This window comes from Prionailurus bengalensis, chromosome C1, assembly GCF_016509475.1.
Source record: "Prionailurus bengalensis isolate Pbe53 chromosome C1, Fcat_Pben_1.1_paternal_pri, whole genome shotgun sequence".
NCBI classification, from domain to species: Eukaryota; Metazoa; Chordata; class Mammalia; order Carnivora; family Felidae; genus Prionailurus; species Prionailurus bengalensis.
The window spans coordinates 204,453,818-204,474,303 of record NC_057345.1 but is presented as its reverse complement, the minus strand read 5'-3'; the positions used below and the strand labels follow the sequence as shown (position 1 = coordinate 204,474,303).

The window sequence follows — 20,486 nt, the reverse complement described above, 5'->3', positions numbered from 1 at the left end:
CACTGACCTGGGAAGGGAAACAAAGGGGCCCAGAGAGAGAATGAGAGCGGAATCCCTCAAGCAGAGAAGAAAGTCTGTTTGTAGCTTCTTGGGACGCAGGACCCTCCCATGCCCAGGTCAGGAGTCATTGTTTAGACATCGGGCGCTCTTGGCTAGCCTGAGGCTTGGCGCTGTGAGGGCATTACTGTTTCAACTTGCATTGATGATGTCACAATGGGCCCTATGCAGACAGGGACTGAGGACCCAGTGAATTGCTGCAGAGGGGCAGAGGCGAGGGGAGGAGCTGGCAGAAGAGGCAGTAGGGACTCCCGCTGCCCCCCGCCCCTCCCCAGGTCTCTATCCAGCCTCTGACGACCAGACCCGGCTCAGGAGGAGGTGAGCAGGTGACCATGGCGATCAGCCTCTCTGCCTCGTCCATTGCCAACAACTGGCTCCCAAGCTACCCTGAGGTAACCAGGCCTGCCTTCTAGGTCTGTCTTGGGTGGGAGAGTCCCAGCCAGAGCAGATCGCCAACCTGTAAGGCGAGCATTGTCCTAGGCATTGTGGGGGGTGATAAGATGTGGGAGATATGGCCCCTGCCCTCGAGTTGCTGACAAATTAGACCTTGAGCAAGAGGCTTATCAGAATAATACTCCTCGTCCTCTCCTGGCTAGCTTTGGAGGCGGCGGGTGCTAATTGTTGATGGGATCATTACAAACATCCCTGTCTGGTCCCCCAGTTTCTCTCTGTGTGGGCCCACAAGGCACTGAGCTTAAGGGCAGCTCCCCCGTCGGCCGCAGTATTTTTGAGAATTTGAACTGTGTTTCTCGGGGTGATCTAAGGATAGAATTTGCAGCACGAGATAAAAACACACATTCCTGAGCCTCAGCCCAAACCTTCCAAAGCAGAGTTCTCGAGGATAGGGCTCATGAATCTGCATTTTCAAAAACACCCTAGGTAATTTTTACCCTAAGCACTGCCCTGGTGTTTAAATACCTACTATAGTTCCCCAGTCCAGCTGACCAGCCTGGGTCAGTTTCTCCGTCCAAGATGGGTGTTGGTTTTGATATTTTTATTACTGATGAGAAGCCATGATTCATAGGCTGCTAGTGGCTGGCTGTCAGCTTGGAAGGAATCAGAGGCCACTGAGAAAAGAATTCTCTATCTTTTCGATCCATCTATAAAATGCTTACCTGAGCAGACACTGTTTAAAAGCCATTAAAATACCAGACACAGAATAACCCAGTCCCTGGAACTTTATAGACATATTTACTCAAACCCAAGTGCTTGCAAAAAGTAAATAAAAGGGAAGCAAAATGAGCAAGCCACCCCTAGAAATACAAACAGAAAGTAAACAGCCCTGTTCACTAAAATAAACAGGACAAATCCAGCGAGGATTAAATGACCTCTAGTCAGACAGGCTCAGAGCCAGAAATGCCCCATCTTGGCTCCGGGAGGAAGGAGAGGTGAGAGCCTGTCCCTGTCACCTGGGGGTATATGCCAGGATCGCTGCCTTGGTGGCCAGAGCCGGGCCTGCAAAAGCAGACATCATCCTGGGGGGTATGGGTGCTCCCCAACCCTCCCTGCAAGCCCGCCGCGGGGCCTGAACATCTCCATGTTTCAAGATCAAGAAGTGTGCCCCAAAAAGCCTCTGATAAAATGCACGTTTTCTGGAGGTATAGAAACTTGAGTCGCTATTATATGCCATTTACTCCTTAATTTAGCAAACATTTATTTAGCACTTGCTGTGTTTCAGGCCCTGAGCCCGTGGCTAAAGATATCAAGATAAGGAAGGCATAACCATGCCCTCAAGTTGCTCACAGCTTAATATGAAAGAAACAAGAACAAATAGTAACATATAGTGTTCACTGCCGATTTGACACACTTAATGATAAGCACCCTACAGGCACTGTTTAGCCCTCATAACATGATGGGTCTCATTTAAGGATCTCATTTACTCTTCCTGACATCAGGCAGTCATTACGGATGTCTTTCCACATTTTACAGATGCGTAAACTGAGGCTCAAAGTCTATGGTATGATGGTAAATGGTTAATAAGCTCTTTGAAACAAAAACAAAACAAAACAAAAAAAAGCCCTGATTCATAGTGTTTGTCAATCTCGGTAGTGTAAATACTCCCGGGTTGGTTTCAAGCTACCAGCCCGATGTCACTGAATGTGGAGTTGGAAAGACATAGGGGTGTGAGCTGGTTCCAGCACTTCAGGCAAACAAGGCTCACAGCTAATCAATGGAGGGGCCAGAACTTAAACCCAGGTATGTGTAATCCCAAGCCCCCGTGCACAACCACTTTGTTATACCGTCAATAACTACATGAGATCATTGACATTTGAAAGGGGATACATCTTAAGACCTTTGTGAAGTGCCAGTTTTACAATGCTCCATAAAACTTCTTGGCTGGTTAATAGCCTGTGCTTCCTCTAGCTCTGTTTTTATTACCCACAAGAGCCGTTGGTTTTCTTTCGAGGGCCATTTAAAAAACTTTTTAATTTTGAAATAATTATCATTCACAGGAGGTTGCTAAAATAGTACAGAGAGGGCCTGTGTACCTTTAACCCACTTCCCTCAATGGTCACATCTCACATAACGACAGGATAATATCACAATCAGGCAAGTGACACTGGCAAAAGGTGTGTGTATATTTCTATGCCCTATTACCTAGGAGTGCCAGATTTGACAAATAAAGATAAAGGATACTCGGTTAATTTTTTTTTTTTTTTAGTGTAAGTATATCCCATGCAACATTTGGGACATACTTATACTAAGAAATTATTCTTTATCTGAAATGCAAATTTAATTGGGTGTCCTGTATGTTAGCTGGCAACCCTCATTTTATCACATGTGTAGAGGCATGCAACCACTGCCCTAATCAAGATACGGGACCATTGTGCCACCACAAAGATGTTCCTTGTGCTACCCCTTTAGAATCACGCCTGTCCCGTAGCAACCACTAATTCCCTCTCCATGCCTATAATTTGGTCATTTTTTTCCCCCGCTTAGCATAACATCCATGAGATCCAATCAAGTTGTTGCAGTTTTCAATACTTTGTTCCTTTTAAATGCTGGGGAGTATTCTCTGGGGGCCAATTTTAACAATGAATAATTTTTTTTAAATCTCATTCATTGGGTATTTATTGTATCTCTACAAGGTGCCAGATGCAGACATGGAGCAGGTGATCTCGGTGCAGTCAGGGCTGGGTGTTTGTCAGGCAAGTAAGCAAATGCAGTGGCAGGGCACAGGCATGATTAAGACAACTGAGTGAATTATGCTGGAACCCGATGTGGGGCTCAAACTCAACATGATCACATGTGAGATCATGACCTGAGCCGAGATCAGGAGTCAGATGCTTAGGACACTTAAACCAACCGAGCCACCCAGTTGCCCCTATTTTTTGTTTAAATATCATCAACATCAAAAGAAACATTCTATCCACACCTCCTTCCAAATGTAGACACAATTTCTATATCAGAAGTAATACAGGGGCGCCTGGGTGGCTCAGTCGGTTGGGTGTCCGACCTCAGTTCAGGTCATGTTCTCATGGTTCGTGGTTCCAGCCCCGCATCGGGCTCTGTGCTGACCTCAGAGCCTGGAACCTGCTTCAGATTCCGTGTCTCCCTCTCTCTGGCCCTTCCCCATTCACGCTGTCTCACTCTCTCTCGAAAATAAACATTAAAAATTTTTTAAAAATAAAAAGAAGTAATACAGTTTTACATGGGTATTTAAAAATTTTTTTAATGTTTATTTATATTTGAGAGAGAGAGAGACAGAGTGTGAGTGGGGGAGGTGAGGAGAGAGAAGGAGACAGAATCTGAAGCAGGCTCCATGCTCTGAGCTGTCAGCACAGAGCCCGACACAGGGCTTGAACTCACAGACTGTGAGATCATGACCTGAGCCAAAGTCAGATGCTTAACCGACTGAGCCACAGAGGCAATTACATGGGCATTTTTAAACTGAAGATTTTAGGGTTAAGTGTTAACTAACAAATTGCTCACTAACTCAATCAGGGTACAGAAGAAAACAATATGGTCACAAAAAGTACTTAAAGATCATCTTTCCATCTGTTTTTTAAATTTACTTATTTCGTCTTAAAAGTGGGTAATATGTGTATGTAGAAAAAAATTCAAAACATACAAAAGGACTTATAGGAAAAAAGAAACATTCCTCCTACCACAGACCCTTAGCCAAAATTTCTCTTTCCCAGAGTCACTATTTTCTTGTGACTGCTTTTAAACATATAAAAAGGCGTGTATGTGTGTGTGTGTTTATACACAAACAGAACATACCATAACTGCTATTCTGCACCTTGTTTTTTCCCTTAGTATATCTTGGAAATTGTTCCCTATCAGTACCTATAGAGGTGCTGCATTCTTTTAACCATACAAAATACTTTTTAAAGCCTCCCTCGTACTTGGTTGAAAATTTCAATCTTACCGAAGCGACTCACCTCAAGGCATCCTGGGATTTGTAGTTCTTAATCCATTGAGTCTTGCATGGAAAAAAGAACTTGAGCAGAAGACTTGTGCTGGAAATGAAAATGTCCTTCCAACAACACTGTGAGAGGACATATTGTACTGTGTCCTATGTATGCTCCTATCATTATGCCCAGAAGCAAATTATTCATACATTTTAACAACCAAGATATCAATGAGACACCCAGGTCTGTCTTAGAATCAGGAAATCAAGATCATTTTAGCAGACAGGGACAGTACAGACACACACACACACACACACACACACACACACACACACCCCACGCCTTTTCTCCCTTACATTGCTTTGGTCTTCTGTATCTCAAACAATTATGTGACAAATTACTACTTAGAAAGCTCTCTCACAAACAGAGGGGTTAGAAAGGATACATATAACCAATGGACACGTTGAAGTGTGTGTGACTAATTGCTATGATAACTTCCAGGTATTTGCTCGTTAAAAGTTGTTCAGCCAATGGGGCATCTGGGTGGCTTAGTCGGTTAAGCATCTGACTTGGGCTCAAGTCATGACCTCTTCGTTCGTGGGACTCAGGTCATGACCACTTCATTGGTGGGTTCAAGCCCCGGGTCAGGCTCTGAGCTGTCAGCTGTCTGTCAGCTGTCAGAGCCTGCTTCAGATTTTGTGTCTCCCATTCTCTCTGCTCCTCCGCTGCTCATGCTCTCTCTCTCTCTCTCTCTCTCTCTCTCTCTCTCTCTCTCTCTCAAAAATAAATAAACATTTAAAAAAATAATAAAGTAAGATAAAAGTTGTTCAGCCAAACAGAAATGAATGATGGTAGCATTGTAAACATCAGCTAAGAACTAGTCAGGAAGATTTTCTCAGCAGGCTGAGGGCAAGAATGATTCTCAGAAACTTTTTTTGGATCGCTAAGGTCCCCCCCCCCTTGACCCTCCCATTTCCTAACTAATGCCATTCCATTCTCCCTCCAAACCTGTTTCCACGCACTTACATGTATATGCATATAAAATCTAGACATTTAGCTCATTATGTGAATTTTACCTAAATGCTCTTGCCGTGTAAGTGTTGTTCTGGAAATCGCCTTTTTTTCATTCAGTATATTCAGAAATTTTTTCTATGATAATACATGACAAGCATGACCTCATTGCTTTTTTAAATTTTTTTATTTTTTTACATTTATTTATTTTTGAGAGACAGAGACAGACAGCATGAGCTGGGGAGGGGCAGAGAGAGAGGGAGACACAGAATAAGAAACAGGCTCCAGGCTGTCAGCACAGAGCTGTCAGCACAGAGCCCGATGCGGGGCTCGAACCCACGAATCATGAGATCATGACCTGAGCCGAAGTCGGGCACGTAACCGACTGAGCCACCCAGGCACCCCTGACCTCATTGCTTTTTACTACCACACAGTGGTTTAAAACAACGTGTCTCAAACTTGAATTCGCATACAGATTAGCTAGGGATCTTGTTATCATGCAGATTATGATTTGATGGGTTTGGGGTGAGCCCTGTCATTCTGCATTTCTAGAAAGTTCCCTAGAATTGTAGATGCTGCTGGTCAAAAATCACACTGTGAGGAACAAAGACATAGAGTCTGAGAGAAGTTGTGTGCTAGAGCTGACTTGGATCAGCTCATGAGAAATGATTATCAAATGTCCAGGAATTTTGTGATCCTGCCGTTAAACATAGAAATCATTAAAAAAAATTCAATTATGCACTCTTAATAAATTATATTGCAAACATATAATAAATACACAAAAATCATCACCTTCTTAGCTATTTTATTATCAATCTGTGCTCCTTTTTTGAAGTTTATTTATTTATGTAAGCAATCTCTACACCCAACATGGGGCTTGAACTCATGACCCCAAGATCAAGAGACACATGCTCCTCTGACGGACCTAGCCAGGCACCCCTCAATGTATGCTCTTGAGTTTATTTATGTCCATTATATCTGTATGGTACAAATCTATACAATGCCCTGCTTTTGTGCATCTCTTCCTAACTCCACATTCAGTTCATGCTGGCAGCTTGGAACGAGCCGCTGGGAGAGTTTACACCACAGAAATTGGGTATAAAGGCATGCGTTACCCCAAGTCTTCTCCAACACTTGACTTTACCAGTTCTTTTCACTTTTGCTAATATGCCAAATCAAAAATGGCACCTCATTTTTAGCTTGCATTTCCCAGATTACAGTGAGACTGAGTATCTCATACTCATTCTTAGGAATTTAATAGTATTTCTTGTTCTTGTAAATAGGACCGTCTTACTAGTATATTTTCTAGTTGATTATTGCACAGGAAAGCTGATGATTTTCAAAATCAGGTCATTCCTGCTACCCGTTCAAATAGCTTATCAGCTTATTTTCTTGGAGGTTCTAGGTAATCAAGTAATCTATAAATAACGAGAAAATTTACTTTTCCATATTTATAGTTGTTTATTTTGCTTTGTGGCACTGGCTCTCACTGCAGATCCACGTTGACTGCCAGCAGTAATAGCTCACCAGTGTCTTACTTCTGACTTGAACAGGAGCACTTCTGTATTTCCCCACTAATTTCTACTGTAGATTTCTGGTAGATAGTCTTTATCCTTCCTTTCTGGTTTCTTTCTTTCTTTTTTTTAAGCTTATTTATTTTTGAGAGAGAGAGACAGAGCACAAGCAGTGGAGGGGCAGAGAGAGAAGGAGACACACAATACCAGGATCCAAACCAGGCTCCAGGCTCTGAGCTGTCAGCCTAGAGCCGGAGGCGGGGCTCGAACCCACGGACCCGCCCTCGAGATCATGACCTGAGGGGAACTCAGACGCCCAACGCCCCGCAGGCGCCCGCCTCTTTTGGTTTCTTAAGAGGATTTCATTTGTTTTGTTTTGTTTTGTTTTTTATCAAGAATAGATGTTCAATTTATCAAAATGTTTACTTTCACTTTCTAAGTTACCCATTTTGGTGTTATTTGAATTTCTCACATTAGCATGTACTTTTTTTTTTTTGTACTCAGAAGAGCATTAAAAATTTTTTGTTAAATTTCCTTCCCTTATACATTGCACCCGTTTCATTTCTTGTCACTGTCCGCGAATGTGTCCCCCACTAACCAGCCTCTGGCTCTCAGAGGAAGAGAATGTTCTTTCCATGACACTCTCAGCACAAAAACTATACATTTCAATAAACAGGGAATGCCATGAATTTACCCCACCCCCTGTATATTCTTGAACACTCCCCCGCAATACCTACTTCTGTGAATTGAAGGCTGCGGGGCCTTTCTGACCACTCCCCTGGCCCATTCCTACCCCAGTATATAAAGGGCAGCTTGCTCACCTGTAATCCCTAGAGTGTTAACGCCGCTGAGTGCTGGGCCCTGTTTTGTACCTAGGGGCCACCAACAGTCCTGATCAGAATCTATGACTAGGTGGGCACCTTGGTTTTTTAAATTGTGGCTTACCACTCTTGACATGTGAAAACTGGGATTGCCTCCAAGAACATATGGAGTTTATTCTGTCCTCTTAAGAAGTGGACAGAGTGCAGGTATGAGTCATTCCAGACGCATCCAAACAGTTGTGTGATCTTAGGCCAAGTCATTAACTTCCCTGGGCCTCAGGGGACTTGCCATGTAACGTTACACTCACCAAAGTGCATAGAAAAAGGCCGAGAAACGATCGGATCGGAGAGTAGCTTGCTCCAGGCCCCTGGAATCAAATTAATTGGGCTCAAACCCCACCTCCGCCATTTACTGCCCTGGACAGGGTACTTGCCTCCGTATTTCGTTTCGTTCATGTGTAAAATGGGGACAGTAGAAGTACAAAGTTGACGAAGCAGTTGTGAAGATTAAACGAGGTAACACGTTAAGCCTTACTGGAAAGCTAAAGCTTATCGTGAACGCTCCATGAACACTAGCCCTGTTGCTTTTATTACCACAAGGGTGCCTGCGGTGAGAGAGAGCACTTTGTACCGTACTCGTCGGACCAGGTGAGCCGGCAGGGGCGAGTTTTTTCGCAGATTCTCTGACCTGGGACAGGCGACGAGGCGCGTGACTCGGAGGCTGCTCTAGCACCTCCCAGGCAGCAGAGGGCCCCCGCCCCCACCGCGGACGGCGGGGCGGGGCTGGCGGCGCGGCCTATCTCGGGGCGGAGCAAACGGCGCGGCAGAGCAAACGGCGCGGCAGGGGCGGGCCCGGAGGCGGGGGCTAGCGAGGGGCGGGGCGGGCAGAGAGCCGGAGCCAGGCTAGCGGACACCGGCCCACGCGTCGGGTTATGCAGGTAGGTGTCTCCGGCCCGCCCAGCTGCGGCTCAGATCCCCTCCGATCCCGTTCGGGACTGAGGTCAGCAGCGCTCTGAGGTGAGGGCCGTGCCCGACCCAAAGCGAAACCGAAAGCCCGGCTTCCGTGACCTGGTCTTCCTGGGGTTGGAAAAGGGTGGCCTGCTATAGACTCTGGGGGTGGAGGGGACGGGGGGGGGTGGTATTCCCCGGAGAATAGGGCTTTGGCTCCTTGGTGCAGGCCCGCCCGGAGTTTAGGGGCCCGTTTGGGAGCTGAGAGCTTGGAACCGACCGGGATTTCCCCGGTGGGCGGGCACGTGGGGGTAGGATTTAGGGGGCCGGGCTAAAGCTCGTATTGGGGGCGGGCCGTCTGGGAGGAGCTGGGCGGGGAGCACCCTTGGGGTTGTGATACTTTGGCTGGAGGGCTGGAGCTTTCTGCTGAGAGAGGTTTGGCCCGGCATCTGCGCCTGTCCGTAGCGAAAGGGGCGGAAGCAGAGGTCTGAACCTCGCAGCGGTCACTTAGGGAGAATGGGGCTGGGGAAGGAGGTGGTTCCCGGGGCCTGGATGATATAACTGTAGGGTCCCAAACCTCGTTAGGAGTCTGAGCACCTCCCCTCCCCTAGGTGGTCATGACCGGCAGAGCCCGCAAAGAGGCGGTGCAGGCCGCGGCCCGGGAACTCCTCAAGTTCGTGAACCGGAGCCCTTCTCCTTTCCACGGTAAGTGACCAGGACAGGGGAGGAGGGTGGGGCCGGTGTGCCCCCTTACCCGCTTCCATCGCTCTGAAAGCCTTCTTTCGCTATAGCTGTGGCTGAGTGCCGCAGCCGCCTCCTCCAGGCTGGCTTCCATGAACTCAAAGAGACGGAGAGCTGGGATATCAAGCCAGAGAGCAAGGTACTTGGGGTGGGGTGGGGGCAGAGAAGCATGTTCCTAGGCTGGGGCTCAAAGTCCTTTGTGCCAGCTGGCTAGCTAATCCAACTCAATCTCCGCACCCCTTCACCCCCCCCCCCCCCCCGCCAGTACTTCCTGACCAGGAACTCCTCCACCATCATCGCTTTTGCTGTGGGAGGCCAGTATGTTCCTGGCAACGGTTTCAGCCTCATTGGGGCCCACACGGACAGCCCCTGCCTGCGGGTGAGGAACTGGGGCTGCGGGGGCGGGGGTGGGGGGGGACAGGTCAAAAGGAAGTGGAGAGGTACAGATTGGGGAGTCTATTCCTGAAACTTGTCGCCCCCTTCCTCCACACTTTGGGCCCTTCTCTGCAGCAGTATTTGCTCTGTGTTAACTAGCTCTCGATCAGTCTGTCTCCTCTCCACATCATGTCGTCCAGCCTTCTCTCACTTCCCCACCTTCACACGCAGGTGAAACGGCGGTCCCGCCGCAGCCAGGTGGGATTCCAGCAGGTTGGTGTGGAGACCTATGGTGGCGGGATCTGGAGCACCTGGTTTGACCGGGACCTGACCTTGGCCGGACGAGTCATTGTCAAGGTGGGAACTGGGGTGGGACCTGGGAGGTTCTCACCTTCAGCTGCCTGAAGATTGACTGTGACCTTCCCTTAGGGTACCTGTGGAGAGCCCCCCAGGGAAGGGGTGGCGGGGCAGTCTGGTCTGAGGACCATGTTGGTCAGTCTGGGGTTTTAACCAACGGTGATTGGGAGGTGCCCTGGGCTGACCTGGCCTGGTGGGCCACAGTGTCCTACCTCGGGCCGCCTGGAGCAGCGCCTGGTGCACGTGGACCGGCCCATTCTCCGCATCCCACACCTGGCCATCCATCTGCAGCGAAATGTCAACGAGAACTTCGGGCCCAACATGGAGATGCACTTGTGAGTCTGGTGCGAGGGCTGTGGCACCAGGTGAGGGAAGGGGCCCGGTGGGATCTAGGACACCACGACCTACCTAATGGTGGCCACAGCCAGGTTCTACTGTTGGGACCCAGCTGATGCTATCTGAGGTCCCTCATTGCTCTGCCACTTGGAAAGCAAGCTGAGAATCAGGGCAAGGGCAGTTCCCCCTGGGAGATGCTGGAGCTCAGGGATGCCATGTCTCCAGCCCTCCCCACACTTCCCTCTTGTGACTCCACACAGAGTCCCCATTCTTGCCACAGCCGTTCAGGAGGAGCTGGAGAAGGGGACTCCTGAGCCTGGACCTCTCAGTGCTGCGGTAAGAGAGTCCCCTGCTCATGGGGAGGAGTAGGTAGGGCAGGGACTGATTCTCTGAGAAGGGGGAGGAGGGGAAGAGCAGATCTTCTCCTAACATCCTTTTGCCCTGCAGGATGACCGGCACCACTCGGTCCTCATGTCCCTTCTCTGTGCCCATCTGGGACTGTGCCCTGAGGATATCTTGGAGATGGAGCTCTGCCTTGCTGACACCCAGCCTGCGGTGAGGAACGGTTGCCGGAACTCATGGGTGGGGATCGCCGGGATCCTAGCCTGCCTCTGTGCGCCCTGAAGCACTCACCGCGTCGGCCGGTCCCCCAGTTACTCCCATCTCATCCCTGTTCTTTCCAGTAGTCATCATGCTCCTCTGCCTCCAGGCCAGTGGTTCTCAAAAGGGCACTTTCCTGCTCCAGAACTGCCTACCTGGACGTCTGCGGTGGGGCCTGGAAATCAGTCCTTCCACACGCTCCTTAGGGGTTTCTGCTGCAGGTGGTCACTTGTACTTTGACCCATACCGGCCCAACACCTCTGAGGGCAGAAGGCCTGGCTGTGCCCCCCCACCCCTTTCTCTGGAGCCTGCCCTCGTGCCCCTCTGAGTTGCCCACAGTAGGAGATTGTGAAGTCTTTGGATGTTTGGGCCTGTTTGAATGTGCACTGTTTCCGGGCTGGTCTCTTGTTTATTTCCTTAGCTTGCCTTGTGACCATTCAGCGTCTCCCTTTTCTAGTCCCACAGGAACTGGTAGGGACCATAGACATCACCCTCCCATCCCTCAGCTCCTGCCCGGCCCTGTTCCCCTTCGTCCACTCAGCCCTACGCGGCAGATCACAGTGCCCTAAGCCAGGGGGCAGGGAGGGGCCGCGCACAGAGCCAGGGAGGCTCGCTCACACTCAGGCATTGGGGAGCAGGGAGAAGCAGGTGAGTTGGGGTGAGGGGTCGAAGGGCAGGCTGACTGTCCTGTATTTCTAGGTCCTGGGCGGTGCCTACGAGGAGTTCATCTTTGCCCCTCGGCTGGACAATCTGCACAGCTGCTTCTGTGCCCTGCAGGTGAGTGGCGGCGGCACCCCAGGCAGCACATCACCAGGAGGAGCAGCAGTGGGGGTGGGGAGGACTGCCTCAGGTCCTAGCAGGTCAGAAGAGGGCCACCGGCCACCTCCCCGGTCTACTGGTGCTGGCTGGGCCATGGGCAGGGGCTGAGGCGAGGGAAGGCTGAGAGGCCGGCCAGGGCACCATGGTGTCTCCTCCTCGCCCTGGTCCGTCTGCTTCTCCCCTGCGTCAGCCTCTGCTCCAAGGGAGAGGCCTTAGCATCTCATAAGGCAATGTCGTCCGCCTCCCTCTGCTCCCCCTGCCCTCCAGGCTGAGGCCCACCCAGCCTTCTGTCTGTGCCTTGGGGTCTCAGTGGGGCAGTCTGTCTTCCTCCCAGTAACCTTGATGTCCCCACCTTTCTACCCTAGTTAGTTCTATTTCCTTTTTTTTTTTTTTTTTTTTGAGAGAGGGAAAGAGGGCACAAGTGAGCAAGGGGCAGAGAGAGAGAAAGAGAATCCCACAAGAGGCAGAGAGAGACAGGGGGAGAGAGAGAGAAGCAGGGCTCACCCGAAGCAGGACTTGTGCTCACCCGATGTGGGACTCAAACTCACAAACTGTGAGATCACGACCTGAGCCAAAGTCAGATGGTTAACGACTGAGCCACCCAGGTGCCTGTCAGTTCTATTTCTTTCTTTCCTCTCGCCCTGTCCATTGTCATACCTCTCCCTCCCTCCCCATCCTGTTCTTGGAGACAGGCTTTGGGCTGTAACTTGAGACCAGAGCCAGACCTGGGACCTGTATTAGCTTCTGCAGCCAGCAAGCTGCATCACCTCGATGGAGTCCGGGTCACCTGGTCACCTCTTTGGACCTTGATCTTTTCACTGAGGCCAATTAGTTTACACGCTCTGTGTGGTTCTTTTGACTTTCCAGGATTCTCAGCTCTTCCCTTCCAGCTTATTCATCCTCCTGCCTTTTGCATAGGAAGGTAGGGGAGGAGAACACCCAAAGGGTGGTTCTCCCAGCCCAGTTGAAAAGGTCTCCCGCATGCTGGGCAGCGCCCCAAGAGATGAAAGCCTGTGAAAGCCCCAGCCCACTTCCCTCCGGCCGTGATGACAGAAGGCAGGCGGGGAGTGTGAACCTCCGAGGTGTTGGTGGGGAGGGTTATGGAAGAAGGGGGGATGAGGAGGATGCTCTTGATACCCCCCCCGCCCCCCAAACAGGCTTTGATCGACTCCTGCGCATCTCCTGCCTCTCTGGCCGCGGAGCCCCACGTGCGCATGATTGCTCTCTACGACAACGAAGAGGTACATAGAGGGTTCTGTGGAGGGTCCCCTCTGTGAAGCTTTCTGCAGCCAGCTCGTGCCAGGTACCCACCGTAAGCCAGGGCTATTCCGGAAGCCACAAAGGTGGGAAGATACTGCCTGTGCTCTCTTAGCGCCTGGTCCCCCTGGCTCAGCATATATCTGCCTTCAGTAGTGAGACCATACCTCCTCTGTCTCTGTGTGTGCCACATGGTGAGCGTCTCGAGGACAGGGACCCTGCCCTTTCATCTGTTAGTCCCAGGGCTCAGCACATGGCGGGTCCTTTACTCTGCGTGCCTGTGTCAGGTGCAGTCTTAGACAACGCAACAGAGCCTGAACAGATGGGTTGTTCTCTCGCACATAATTGCACGGGTCAGAGTGAGCAGTTCAGGACAGGTCTCTGCCATTCTGAGCACTCGGCTTCCATCTCAGGATCCAGGGTGGCTGTCCTAGCTCCTGCCATCGTGTCTGTACTGAGTTAGGAGGAGAGGAAAGGGCAGGGGGAGAGTGTACGCTCATTTAAGGCACCACCCAAAGGTGCCGTTCCTCGCTGTCTGTGTTCATGGGACTTGGCACGGCCACGTTTAGCTGCAGGGGAAGCTGGGAATGTCCTCTCTACCTGAGTAGTTGTATGCTTAGCTGCAGTTTGGGTGTTCTGTTGTACAAGCTGGCACGGGTAGTTAGCCGCCTCTGTCACGTGCATAAAAGAAGATTGGCCAGTGTGAGAGGGCATCTGCGAGGAGGCCCAGACCTGAGGGTCAGGGGAAGGAAGAAGGGGGTGGGGGCAATGTAGGAAGCCCGCAGAAAGTGCTGTCGCTGCCCCAGAGACGACTCAGGGTTAGTTTGGCCCCAGCCCACCATCAGGTTTTCGGTGGCACGGTGTTGGGGACGTTGCTGACAACATCCCACAGTCCTCAGCCACTGAATCAGTTGGGTCCCGGGCCAGTCATGGGTGTTGGGCCCCTCTCCTTGGCTTCTGCCTCAGGCCCCCGATCCCAAAGCCAGTCTCTGCTCTCACCAGGTGGGGTCCGAGAGCGCCCAGGGGGCACAGTCGCTGCTGACAGAGCTGGTGCTGCGCCGGATCTCGGCCTCATCCCAGCACCTGACGGCCTTCGAGGAAGCCATCCCCAAGTCCTACATGATCAGCGCAGACATGGCCCACGCCGTGCACCCCAACTACCTGTGAGTCCGCCGGGCCAGGCTCGTAGTCCTCACAGCTGGCGGCTCGCGGGTAACCTAACGCTGGGCCCCAGCCCCTCCCCCTTCCCCTCCTTCCTCCTTCTGGCGGAAAGGTCAGTGGCGGCTTCCTCTTGACTGCTCCAAGGCCCAAACTGGCCAAAGTCATGTGATGCCCCTCCCAGGTACGTTGAAGAGACTCTGTGAACTTCTTTCCCTCTGTTGCTAGAGGCCGCCTGGAACACTGACATGCCTCCTAGGTCCTGCCGGGCTGGGTGGGGAAGAATGCTGGGATGCATTAGTGATGTTTCCACGGGGTAGGTGGTGGTGATGCCAGGCCCACTTCCTGTTTGCCATCCCTGGCCCTTAATCTCCGTCTTGCAGGGACAAGCATGAGGAGAACCACCGGCCCTTATTCCACAAGGTGAGGTAGTCCCGTTTCTCCTTAGGGACTTGGGAGGCCTGGCTGGTTCTGGGCCCGTCACTCGTGTGTGGCTCGCCCTCATTTCCTGGTGTCCCTCTCTCCAGGGCCCGGTGATCAAGGTCAACAGCAAGCAGCGCTACGCCTCGAATGCAGTTTCAGAGGCCCTGATCCGAGAGGTGGCCCGTAATGTTGGGGTGCCCCTGCAGGTGAGGCCGGGCCCTGCCTGGGAAGATGTGATGGGAGGGAGTGGGGTTGGGGGACATAAGCACATGGGCCCCCCCAGTGGAGGGGGGCCTGGTAGCTGACCTGTAGTGAATGGGCTTCCAGTCGAGTGAGAAGAGTGGGTTTTGGATGCAGGTGGAGCTGGGATGAGTGCTGGCTCTGCTGTGGGGCTGGTCCTGCCGCTGAGGGCCAGTCTCCTCATTTCTCTGAGCCTCAGTTTCCACGCCTGTAAAATGGGGCTGATAACGATGCCTCTCCTGGATTTCTGTCAGAACTGAAGGTACAGAGTGCTCGAGGCACACGGTGGGTCAGTCCTGCCTTTTTCCCATCCAGCCCCCTGTGTCTCTCTGACATACCCTGGGGGCTTCCATAAGGCAAGTTCAGGGCTGGGGAGACTGGAACTCTTAACGGCCTCGGCAGTCTTGCCTCAGCAGTGGCCCATCTCGACAGAAATAGGTAGGAGCAGAGAGTTAAGGAACTGGGGCCCAGGTGATCCAGCGACAAGCAGCGAGCAGGTCCTGGTGACTCAGAACCAGGACCCTGGCATCCTGTCTCCCGGCTCAGGGCTCCCTCTGCCGCACAGCCCCACCCTGTCCCCTGTAGACCTGAGTAGTTCCACTCTTAGGGAAGCCTCTTTGAGGAGGTGACACTTTGAGCTGGGACTTAACTACCAGAAAGAGGCGTGGGTGAGTCTGCAGGAAGAGCGTCCCAGCCACAGGGAATGATTGCAAAGGCCCTGGGGGGAGGCAGGGACAGGAGCGAGCTGGGTCTGTCAGGAAGAGACAGAGCCCCAGCGATAGAGCTGGGGTGAGAGCCAGAGTGGCAGGGAGAGAGGCCCCCCAGGCCAGCTTTATAGGGCCTTCTAGGCCACGGAAGGGGGTTTGCATTTTCTTCTAAGGCAGTGAGACGACATTGGAGGAACTTTCTTTAATAACTTACAGCAGAAGCAGGACATGTGTCCTTCAGAAAATTAGGAAATACAAAAAGAAACAAAATGTTAATCCACAGAGATTTGTGTATATTCTTCCAGATTTTTTTCTGTGCGTATACTTAATACGTATTTTTTTACAAAATGGAATCGTATTGGGTATATTTCTTGTTTTCTCTTCACTCCGTGTTCTTTACCTTTTCATGTCAGTAAATTTTTGTTTCAATAAATTTGTGTCTAATGCACAGATCATTTTTTTTAAAAGTAAGCTTTACACCCAGTGTGCTTAAATTCACGACCCCAAGGGGCCCCTGGGTGGCTCAATCGGTTAAGCGTCTGACCTCAGCTCAGGTCATGATCTCACGGTTCGTGAGTTCGAGCCCCACTTCAAGATCTGTGCTAACAGTTCAGAGCCTGGAGCCTGCTTCAGACTCTGTGTCTTCCTCTCTCTCTGCCCCTCCCCTGCTCATGTTCTGTCTCTCAAAAATAAATAAAAAAACACTAAAAAATTTTTAATTAAAAAAATAATAAATTCATGACCCCAAGATAAAGAGTCACATGCTCTACCAACTGAACCAGCCAGTCACCTCCAGATCATTTTCAGTTTTCCCTAGTTATCCCCAAAATATTCTTTGTTTTGAGAGAGAGAGAGGGAGCTCAAGTGGGGGAGGGGCAGAGAGAGACTCCCAAGCAGGCTCCCCACTGTCAGTGCAGAGCCCGATGTAGGGCTCAGACTCACAAACTCATGAGATCATGACCTGAGCTGAAGTCGGAGACTTAACCAATTGAGCCACCCTGGCACCTTTCCCCCAAATATTCTTTACAGACATCTGTCCCACCTTAGTATCCAGTTCAGGACCGCATTATGTCTGGTTGATATGTTGCTTAAATGTCTCATAACGTAGTGCAGCCCTCACCACCCCCCTTTTAAAATAGCATTGACTTAAAAAAATAAAATATTGACTTGTTGAAGAAACAAGGCTCATCATCCCACAGGATTTCCCACTTGCTGAATTTGTCTGATTGCTTCCTCTTGGTGGTGTTTAGCTGGTGCCTGTAGGTCCTGCATTTCCTGTTGATTGGAATTCATACCTAAAGGCTTAGCAGATGACACATTTTTAGCCAGAAGTCATGACTGGTGGGTTCCTCATGTTGCATCATACTTGTGTTATCTGGGCGCCCCGCCCTTAGTGATGCAATGCGTTGGGGTGCCCTCCTTCCCCTCTGTCATATGGGGGTTTTCCTCCTTTGGCTGGACAGTACCCTGTGCAAGTGATGAGTTCCCTAACAACTAGACACATGATGTCAATAATCCTTGCTGAAGTCACTAAATTCATTCCCCCAATTCATCCCTTTTCTACGCATAGTCCCTTCTGCATAGATTAGCTGCTGTTCTGGGAAGCAGAACTTTTCTCCCCGTCAGCCAGGGCTATTTGGTTGTCATGCAATAGGGTTTCTGGTGGAAAGACAGGATAAATGCTAATTCTTTCCCTTTACTAATCAGTTTTCAAGGCGAGCTGTGTTAATAGCCACCTTACGTGGTGACAGATAAGGGGCTTTTTTCCTTTTCCATTTCTGTCATTAAATCAAGGGTTTCATTGGTTCGTTGTGACCCGAAGCACTGTAGCCATTTACTTTCTTTTTTTTTTTTTTCAAAAATTTTTTAACGTTTATTTTTGAGACAGAGAGAGACAGAGCGTGAACAGGGGAGGGGCAGAGAGAGAGGGAGACACAGAATCTGAAACAGGCTCCAGGCTCTGAGCAGTCAGCACAGAGCCCAACGCGGGGCTCGAACTCACGGACCGTGAGATCATGACCTGAGCCGAAGTCAGACGCTTAACCGACCGAGCCACCCAGGCGCCCCTGTAGCCATTTACTTTCACCCTCGGATTATCATAACTTTGACCAGTGGGAACCCTGTTGACATGTGTCCTTTGACAGGACTCTCGAAAGTTGTCTTACTTTTTGCATAACAAGAAATTGCAGGCTCATCTTGTTCATTTCTCTCCCCAGACATGGATGATGGTTTTAGAGACCATTGTCTGGCACCATGAGTGTCCATTGTTCTTGAGGAAGTGGGGGGGGGGGGGGGGGGGCGGGGCGGTGCTTTGGGGTCATTTCTGTAGACATAGTTAGAAAAATATACATATTTTTTGCAAACCATGAATTAATACTATACTTATGTAAGAAGTAATAGTTACTGCTTAATTTATCTGATTTTATAATCCTGTTTTCCCTTATACTAAAAATCTTAATTTTGAACATACTATGATTTTCTTATTTACTTATTTATTTTTTTTAAATGTTTGTTTATTTTTGAGAGAGAAAGTGTGAGCAGGGAAGGGGCAGAGAGAAGAGGGGGGAACAGAGGATCAGAAACAGGCTCTGCTCACAGCAGACAGCCTGATGCGGGGCTCGAACTCACAAACCATGAGATCATGCATGACCTGAGCCAAAGTCGGATGTTTAACCGACCGAACCGACCACGTGCCCCTTCTTATTTAATTTAATTTTATCAGAATGTAAAGAAATTCAGAATGCCAATAGCAATATTTCTAAAAACACTAAAACTACAGAGTGATTGTTCTTTGTGTGTGTATGGGTACAGGAAGTGAGTGTGTGCTAAGCAAGAGGTTGATATAAAGGGTACATTTTGTTTTTTTAATTCCCCTGCCTGCTATGTGGAGGAAGGAATCTTAATGGAAGGGAAGGTGGCTGGAATTAGGGTAGCAGTAGTTCAGATGGAGAGAGTAGGACCAATTCAGAATATACTGCCCTTTGGGCTTGCCATTTAACGTAGGCTATCTTTATTCTGGTCACATCTACTCTCTGAGGGGGCAGAAGTGGGCCCTCTGCCAGGCCCCCTTCAGTCCTGCAGTTCTAAGATGACTTCCTGTTTGGGCTTAATGAGCAGACACTACCTGTTGTTCATGAACCTGTCCTCCTCTCCGCAGGATCTCATGGTGCGGAATGACTCTCCCTGCGGAACCACCATTGGACCTATCTTGGCTTCTCGGCTGGGGCTGCGAGTACTGGATTTAGGCAGCCCCCAGCTGGCCATGCACTCCATCCGGGAGACCGCCTGCACCTCAGGAGTGCTCCAGACCCTCACCCTCTTCAAGGTGACTCCCACCTCATCCATCATCATGGTGGCTGGGCTCCTCCTCTGGTGCCTGGATTGGTTGCTGGGGCTCCATGCTACCCTGTAGGAAAGGAAGGGTGCCCATTCTTCTTGAGACACAGGGGCCCCGATCAGCCCCCAGAAGATAATGAGAGGATAGAGTGGGGACGAGAGATGGGAAGACTGGGGCAGTTGTCATGTGTGGGTCAAGGACCTGTGTCTCTCTGGCTGGGCCTGTGTTGGTGGGAGCAGGGCCCCCCCATCTGGTCTGCACTGATTCCAAATCCCTTGTTGCTCTCCGTTTTAGGGCTTCTTTGAGCTGTTCCCTTCTCTGAGCCGTAACCTCTTAGTGGATTGAGGCCTCTTGGAAAGACTTCTCTTGCACTTGAGAAGTTGTCAGCTGAGCTGAAGCTGGATTATTAAAGTGGATTTTTCACTCAGATGCATTCTGTTGTGCTCATTTGGAGGCTGGAGGGGTGGGAGTTGAATCTGGCTTGAACCACTAGAACCAGAACAGAGGGGGAGGTAGGGGGCAGGTGGGGGTGGGGGCGCAGCTCCTGGGAGCTGGAGGCCTGATCTCGAATCTCTTTTCCTTAAGCCCGTGCCTGAAGTGGGTGACAGGTAGGTGGGTCCACAATTGGAAGGTTTTTCTCCCATCCCTACTCCTCCCTTCTGGGAAGCAGCCTCAATGGTCTTCCATTACCGGAAGAGTCCAGGAGCCCATCTCCGTGCTGTGGGGGCTCCACGCTCAGCATGGGACCCCAGAGCTGCCCTGGGCAGCCCAGGCTGTCCCCCTCCCCGCCCCTCTCAGCCTCTTATGAATTTTTATAATCAATCTCTTATTATTCAATGTTTTTCCTCTAGTTAGTAATTTCCCTCCATCATTTATCTCTCCTCTCTTTTCCTGTTTCCTTTTTTCCTCTTTTTCTTCCTCTTCTTCCTCTTCCTCCTCTTCCTCGTCCTGCTCCTTTCCTTGTATTTGTTCATTCCCCTTCTTTGTCTTAAGTTTGCCTATCTTGTGGCTTTTTTCCTAAGCGCCAGCAGTCGTATTTGTTAGCGCTAAGTGTGCTGGTGACAGACCCTGGCATGTGGCACGGTCACCATTACAAGCCTCTCACTGGCTGAGCCCAGTCCTTTGGAGGCCGGGTTGACGGTGGAACGCTGCTTTGGAACTGAGTTCCCTGGTGTTGATGTGATCATAGGATCTCAGAGTCGCTGAGACCAGGTGGCAGCCCTTTATAACCGAAGTCTAGTATTTTCTCAGTATGCTGTAACTGTGAAATACAAGTAGTTTGGTTGTGTTTTTTTTTTTTTTAAGTTTTTTTCAGAGAGACAGTGTGAGCAGGGGAGGGTCAGAGGGAATCCTAAGCAGGTTCTGTGCTGTCAGTGCAGAGCCCCACATGGAGCTCATACTCAAGAAACTGAGATCATGACCTGAATCAA

General features: G+C 50.3%; 1 protein-coding gene across 5 annotated transcripts; it reads left to right on the top strand.

Moving 5' to 3' along the window:
- The first annotated feature begins 293 nt into the window (after window positions 1-293).
- On the top strand, window positions 294-19,483 carry LOC122481809 (aspartyl aminopeptidase). 5 transcript variants are annotated; one of them, XM_043577904.1, is made up of 16 exons: window positions 294-449; window positions 8,359-8,406; window positions 9,318-9,411; window positions 9,498-9,586; window positions 9,713-9,826; window positions 10,054-10,179; window positions 10,384-10,514; window positions 10,776-10,851; window positions 10,963-11,070; window positions 11,815-11,892; window positions 13,092-13,175; window positions 14,194-14,354; window positions 14,733-14,772; window positions 14,877-14,978; window positions 18,877-19,044; window positions 19,351-19,483. In XM_043577904.1, the coding sequence occupies exons 1-16, from the start codon at window positions 390-392 to the stop codon at window positions 19,399-19,401; spliced, it is 1,530 nt and encodes a 509-aa protein (XP_043433839.1). In that variant the 5' UTR covers window positions 294-389; the 3' UTR covers window positions 19,402-19,483. The 5 variants fall into 5 exon arrangements, with proteins under 5 accessions (XP_043433839.1, XP_043433843.1, XP_043433840.1 ...); XM_043577908.1 differs by having other exon boundaries at window positions 309-375; XM_043577905.1 differs by lacking the exons at window positions 294-449; window positions 8,359-8,406 and adding an exon at window positions 8,577-8,696.
- The last annotated feature ends 1,003 nt before the right edge of the window (window positions 19,484-20,486 follow it).